General features: G+C 30.9%; 2 protein-coding genes across 2 annotated transcripts in view; both read right to left on the reverse strand.

Annotated features, from left to right (window-relative positions):
• The window catches only part of LOC106677673 (venom protease), a 10,560-nt gene extending 7,489 nt beyond the window's left edge, over positions 1-3,071 (reverse strand). Inside the window, exon 1 of the mRNA XM_014415732.3 lies at positions 2,915-3,071. Coding sequence (XP_014271218.1) covers positions 2,915-2,993 — 79 coding nt within the window. The 5' untranslated portion in view covers positions 2,994-3,071. The remainder of the gene's footprint in view (positions 1-2,914) is intronic.
• Positions 3,072-4,301: 1,230 nt separating this feature from the next.
• The window catches only part of LOC136796267 (venom protease-like), a 9,236-nt gene continuing 6,943 nt past the window's right edge, over positions 4,302-6,594 (reverse strand). Inside the window, exons 3-7 of the mRNA XM_067049457.1 lie at positions 6,240-6,394; positions 5,998-6,107; positions 5,229-5,485; positions 4,976-5,142; positions 4,302-4,540 (exon numbers count right to left, since the gene is read on the reverse strand). Coding sequence (XP_066905558.1) covers positions 4,376-4,540; positions 4,976-5,142; positions 5,229-5,485; positions 5,998-6,107; positions 6,240-6,394 — 854 coding nt within the window. The 3' untranslated portion in view covers positions 4,302-4,375. The remainder of the gene's footprint in view (positions 4,541-4,975; positions 5,143-5,228; positions 5,486-5,997; positions 6,108-6,239; positions 6,395-6,594) is intronic.

Genomic DNA, 6,594 nt, shown 5'->3' on the forward strand with positions numbered 1-6,594 from the left:
TATATATATATTCACACATATTTAGAGCCCTTCCTTTGCCTCATGGCATTATAAGGGGTTGGATTGTTCTTTTTTTCTTACAGTACTTTTACAAAAATAGTTTTACAGTTCTTTTTTAAAAATAGAACAATATCGTAAAAATCCTAACCGATCATTAGATCATAACTTTTCTGGAGCATTGTTAAGAAGAGAAATAAAATATCTGCCCAGAGTTAAGTTAGTAATAAATATATTTTTTTCATCTTTTCCCCCAAACTTATATTGCTAGCAAATATTTACCATACGTACATACAATAAATATAGAAGTATGTAATGATATGAAAATTAGGTCCTTATTTTCAACAATCTTGATACCGAGAAAATTAATGTCCAACATACACATGGATATCAACCGACATGTAAACACACTGCGATTATAGCAACTATTGAACAACCAACCCCTTCTCCAATTACTACCGAGTTCAAGGGGCTCACTACTCATGGTACTACTCAAGGGGCTCACTACTCAAGCTACTCAAGGGGCTCACTACTCAAAGTACTACTCAAGGGGCTCACTACTCAAGGTACTACTCAAGGGGCTCACGACTGAAGCTGAGCTGGTCGTGTCTGTTCGAATTTAGTTGTTCTGTTTATGTTGATTTTATCAATATCAAATAAAGATTTTCTATTTATTTTTATTTATATAAAGTAATTGGACGCTTCTTAATGTAAATGTACTTCCGCAGTATCCTGAGTGTACTGACATCGTTCTGCTCTACGATTGCAGGGAAAGGCAAGAAAAGATTATTGTAGCCTTCTGCTCTTTTGGCTCTCCGAAACTTTTTCTGTTACAAGACTCAAGTGTTCAATGTTAGAGGTCACTTTTCATCTATTTGTCCCCGACTTTGATAAATCAACTATAAGAAAATAAGAACCGTACTTTTGGCTATGTTGGAAGCGAAAAAACATCACCATTTGAGATTCTCATGGACCTTAGTTTTTTGGAATAAATCTGAGCATTTTCGAAAAGATGATAAATTTACGGTTAAAAATACAGGAATAAAAAGTAAGAAATGAGATTGTTCTTTTTAATTAAAAAAATAAAAATTATGAGATATAAAGTGAAGACATCTGCTACCGTAAAATAAGAACTCCAGATGACATGGAACACCTCCAGATTCAAGTTCGTGAAACCTACAAGCCCCAATAAAGAAGAAATATCATTGTATTCATTGATCCCAGTAAAGCTGGAATAAAAAAGAAAGTCATTGTGTAATAATTAGTTTTTTTAATAACCAAATTTTGAAAACCTTGTGCATTCAGAATAAAAGGGAGAAATTCGAAAATACTTTCTTTTTTTTTAAATTATTTTGTAAGAAGGAACATTGTAACTACGCTCTTTTACATAAAGCACTGATAATGGAAGAACACGGTGCGGTGGTAACCGATTTTAACCATATTTTAAAGGCAATTCAACATATAAAAATATTTTATTAATATATTAATACTAATTTATATTAATATAAAATGTAAATAATTAACATTTTATATATTTTATTTGACATGTTTCCCAGCGTTCCTTTGGGCTCTAGGATCCCAGAAAAACAAAATATTATATAATATAATTTTAGCATGTTTTTAATATCACAGTTTTTGATGTGGATGCACTATATGGAAGCACTATATGGTTTCTAAGGTTATTATGTACCAATCGATTCATTTCTTTGTGTAAAATAAGAAAAAATATTTCTGATTTCATTGAATGAGTTTAAATCCATAAAAACCAAAAGATGCTTCCTGCACAGTGAGCCAACAAATTATTTTTTTAAAGAAAAAAAGGAAGTCAAAATAATTTAAGTGCTCTTTAAATTAGATTTTTTTATAGTTATTAAAAATGTTTGAACTTTATTTATTGGAGGGTAATTATCCGATGTCCGTTGTTTAATTGTAATTACAAAATAAATAAAATTTTGCTAAAAAAAAATTATTTTGCATTGGTATGAAAATTTCTATTTTTAGGGATTCATAAGATTCAAAAAACGGATACCAATTTCTTTTTTTTTTCTCCTCAAAAACGTTTTTACGGTACATTCACAGGTCAGTGGACCGACATACGATGGCTTAGTTCACAGTGGTGCTAAGTACACTTCAAATTTTCTTACAAATTTAAATTAACTAATGGAAATCTTTTCATTAAAACAAATAGAGGTAGAAACAATATAAGTACGAAATTTTTTATCAGTTATCAGTCTTATCAGTTTAACCTTACAAGAGTTCAAGTGACAGTAAAATTAAAGATAGACTCTCCTTATTTTAAATATACTATAGCAAATTTTAGTGGTTGTAGACAACAGTGTATATCATTGGATTTTAGTTCGTGGACTAAATCAAGAGAGATCCTAATGCATCAAAATCAATCAATGAATAATAAATATTTTAATCTTATTAAAGCTCTTTAGTTAATGATCAATAAACTGTTTAATTAAATTGTTGATGTAATTTTCAGTGTATTGATGGGGACGATTCATCGCGATGATCCCGCAACGTTGTCGTTTATAAATTATTTATAAATATAGAAATTAAATGTGGAAAATTCTTTCTACCACTCCAAATCAAATAACGTATTTTTACCTCGAAACTTTATATATATATTAATATATCTCATTGTGGAAGGTGGGAGGGTTGGCTTCCCCTAGAATATTTGGTTACCTGCACCAGTGAAAATAAGCTCATGTACTTTAAACTTACGAAGTACACTTGATTTTCTTTGGTAAGAAGTTTGTTGTTGAAGCCTTCATATATTCTCTATTGTAACTAAACAAAAATGTTTGATTTAACCATTTTATAGGCTTTTAATTGGAAAATTTATAAGGGTTATTTATAGAACATCTTCTAAATATTTGAGTTTGTGATATATAAATTTAAGAAAGCTTACCCAAAAACAAGAGGTTATGTGCGGTAACCGCAGACAAGAGGATACCTCCTACAACTGAACAGAGGAGAACCAGCTGCATTCCTGAGCTAGTAATGACTGAGACATTCGCGACCTTCCAGCCGCCAGCAGAACTTGTTTGCTACGTCAGTTTCTGGATATTTGTTTTTTAATACACTGTGGTCAGTTCCTCCTTCGTGATGACAATTATCTTATACAGTCTCTCACAAGGAACAATCTGTAAGAATATTATTAGAATCTCCGGGCAATATGAATACATTTGAATTTGAAATTAGAAAAATCGAAAAAGAAGTTTTAGCCTTTTCTACTCAATTGGATAATGTGATGCAGAACATTATGTTTATATATAATGGATATAACATCTTTATTATACAATTGTTTCATTACACAATTTTTTTTTTTAACTCGTCCAGTGCACTTCTCCCAATATTCGGGAATCAAAGAAACACTTTCTATATGTAATACTAATTTATATTTTTCTTTAAAAAATTATTATTATATTAACAAAGTTCTGACATAAAATACTTTTTTTTTATACAAGAATATACATTTTTATAGTAAAATAATTTGTTGTTATATTCGAATATTTAATAAACCAATACAATAAGGAAACTATAAATTCTGATTTGAACACAAAATGCTCCCTTCATCGACAACTACCACTTCATCCGGCAAGATCTTATCCTGACCATCATATGACTCATAAATAACACCTTATATAACAGATAATAATCATAATCCAGATTATTTGAAGAACAGGAATCGAATGGAGTTGTCGAAGGTAAGTCTAGGAGACAAATTGTACATATTATGTCATAGAGTTTATATCTATCTTCAAATATGTAAGTTATATATTAAATTACTTTGTGTACGCATTCTGTTTATAATTCTAAGCCTCGTATCTAGCTTAATGTATAATATACCTCTTCACTGGTTATACTATATTTTCTGTTTGATTCAGATTTTTTTTCTGAACTAGTACGAGACATCTTAATAATGATCACAAATCACAAACAACATTTATATCACAAACGCAAAACAATTGTATCATTAGTAACAATGGTTGAATTAAAGCTTTAAATAATAGTATCATTGCTCTGAGTAAATGTTTGCTATGTAAAGTTAGTGAAGTTCAAAAAGTCATGAGAAAAATAAGATTAGAATAACTGACTTTACAAATGTATAAATTTTTTATTTTATTTTAGGAACCCCAAAAATTGATGTTTTTGAACTTAACTCTCTTCAAATCACAAACACAGGTACACGAGGAAAACATCTATAAAGATAAACAAACGTATTCCATTGTTATGGAATTTCAGCTTCGTTAATTATCAAGAAAGAAAATTGGAAGTTTAATAAAAATGGAAAGTAATTAATTTAAATTTTATTTTCAGTATAAATTATTATAGAATAAGATTAATTAAAGTCTTTATCAATACTATATTATGGCCACACAATATTTTCAATCCAAGATACATAGGCAGATACCCTGGTATAGACTCCAGGATATGTAGTACCACAATTGATTCCAAATGAAGTAACTCCTACCTGGGAGTACATGCAGTAGGGCTTTTTTAAGGCAACTTGCAATGGACCTCCAGAATCACCCTGCCAACATAAGACAACATATTTTGTTATTTTGGAATAATAAAAAAAAACTATAAGTGTTATTAAAAAACTCTTTGCTCTGACTCCTTTGTCCGCGGAACGTATAGGAAGAAGTCAACAGTATTTTACTTTACATTTATACCTTTTTTGATGGTGAAAAATAGAAGCAGGCATTTCATAGTTTTTCTAATTGCCAATTTATTTTTTTATTCTTAAGTGTGAGCATTAAATTGCTATACTCTAATTTGAGACTGAATTGGGTAATTTCAAATAATCGAGGGTAAATATCTTAATAAATTCTTTTTTTTTTTTGTTAGGGTTTCGAATGATTTTAAATTACCTTGTCATCGTTACTTTCCTATTATGAGAGGAAGGAATGGGGAGAGCGGGGAAGCAAAGGTGAGTTGGCAATCAACTAATGTACGCTATGTTTACCTTGCAGGTATCCTTCCCACGAACTCCTCCAGAACACACCATTATGTCGGGGTTGATTCCTTGGTTGACTTTATCGAAATCGGTGCCATAAGCACTCACACATTTATCATCATCAGTCAGATTTAAAAGGACTTTTTGAAGAATACTACTCGAAACGCTGTCATTACCTAGAAAACAAAAACTATTTACTTGATTTAGAGAATATTATAGTTATTTGACTTTTCTAAAACCATTCCAAAAACGTCAAAATTACCAGACGTTGTGTAACCCCAACCGGATGCTATTGCTTTGTCATGCTTTATACTTCTGTTTGTTTGAAGGCACAATGGTCGGATATTGGGTCCCAACTCTACCTCTTTTTCCAATTTCAACAAAGTTATATCGTGGTAGCCCTTGCTAGGTACATACAAGGGGTGGTTGAAGACTTCAGTAATTTTAACATCGATCCGATTAGATTTATCTTTTTTCTCAAGCAGGTCGAGTTCTCCAAGCCTCACAACGACTAGATCCCTGGAAGAGAAACATTTTTTTTATTGAAAACCGATGTTTAGATGATTTATAACAAACAGTAAATAGATGTAATGATTTTTAAAAAAAATAACCAATCGTTGAAATGAATAAATTATTGCACGTGCAGTACAGTATTAATTAGAAGACATCATAGGCGTTACAGGAGATAAAACCACAGGTGTCTAGACAATCGCAGCACATTTCACATTAGCAGTCCGAAAATACTCATCCACCAGAGTCAGCTCATTACTCCAAGATAATCCAAACAAACCTATTTGTAATTTTCTGACTTGAAAACGCTTGAATTCACTAGACGTCCATGGAGAGTAATTCGCAGGTTGTTAGGGACTCGAGGTTTTGTGATTATAATATACTAATTGTACTTAATAATGCTTAAATCTTTGACATAGACTGATATTTATTAATTAGAACAGAAATCTCCAAATTTAGTCTTCTCAGAAATAAATTATTGATATTTCATAATTAACCTTTAAATTAATGATATTGATTACTTCACATTGGAGATGCTGCAATGAGCGGCGGTCAAAACGAAGTTAGGGCTTATCAAGCTTCCTCCGCAGAACCAAACAGGATTTCCTTTATTTTCATTACCGATTAGCGCCTGCAAGAATTTAACATGTTTTTATAGTCACAATTTACATATGTTTCTAAAAAGATTTTTTAACTTGGATGTATTAAATTAAATGTAGATGTAGTAGTCAAGGAGAGATGGAACTGACGAGTAAATCTTTACCATGTGAGGGAACTCGTTGTGTTTGGCTGGAGTTCCTCCTACTATGAGGGTTTCTGCAGTAATTGCACATTCGTCTATCTTCTTCTTCTTAGAATTATGCAAAAGAATTGGAGAATCGATCTCTCTGTAGACGTATTCAGCATATTCCCGGCACTCTGAAAAGGAATCGAAGTAACCATTAAATTTTTAATATGATAGATAAAAAAAATAGTGTAAGTATCAACAGAAAAGGATTTGGATGTCTAAATAATTCTGTGTCAAGGCATTAATGGGACAATAAGAATATTTGTATTGAAGTAAATAAAGAAGGTAAAGACTATGAATTAAGATAAATAAACTCATATAGGAGATGAGT

The sequence above is a fragment of the Halyomorpha halys genome, unplaced genomic scaffold (genome assembly GCF_000696795.3).
Source record: "Halyomorpha halys isolate HHAL.00 unplaced genomic scaffold, Hhal_1.1 Scaffold106.1, whole genome shotgun sequence".
NCBI lineage: Eukaryota > Metazoa > Arthropoda > Insecta > Hemiptera > Pentatomidae > Halyomorpha > Halyomorpha halys.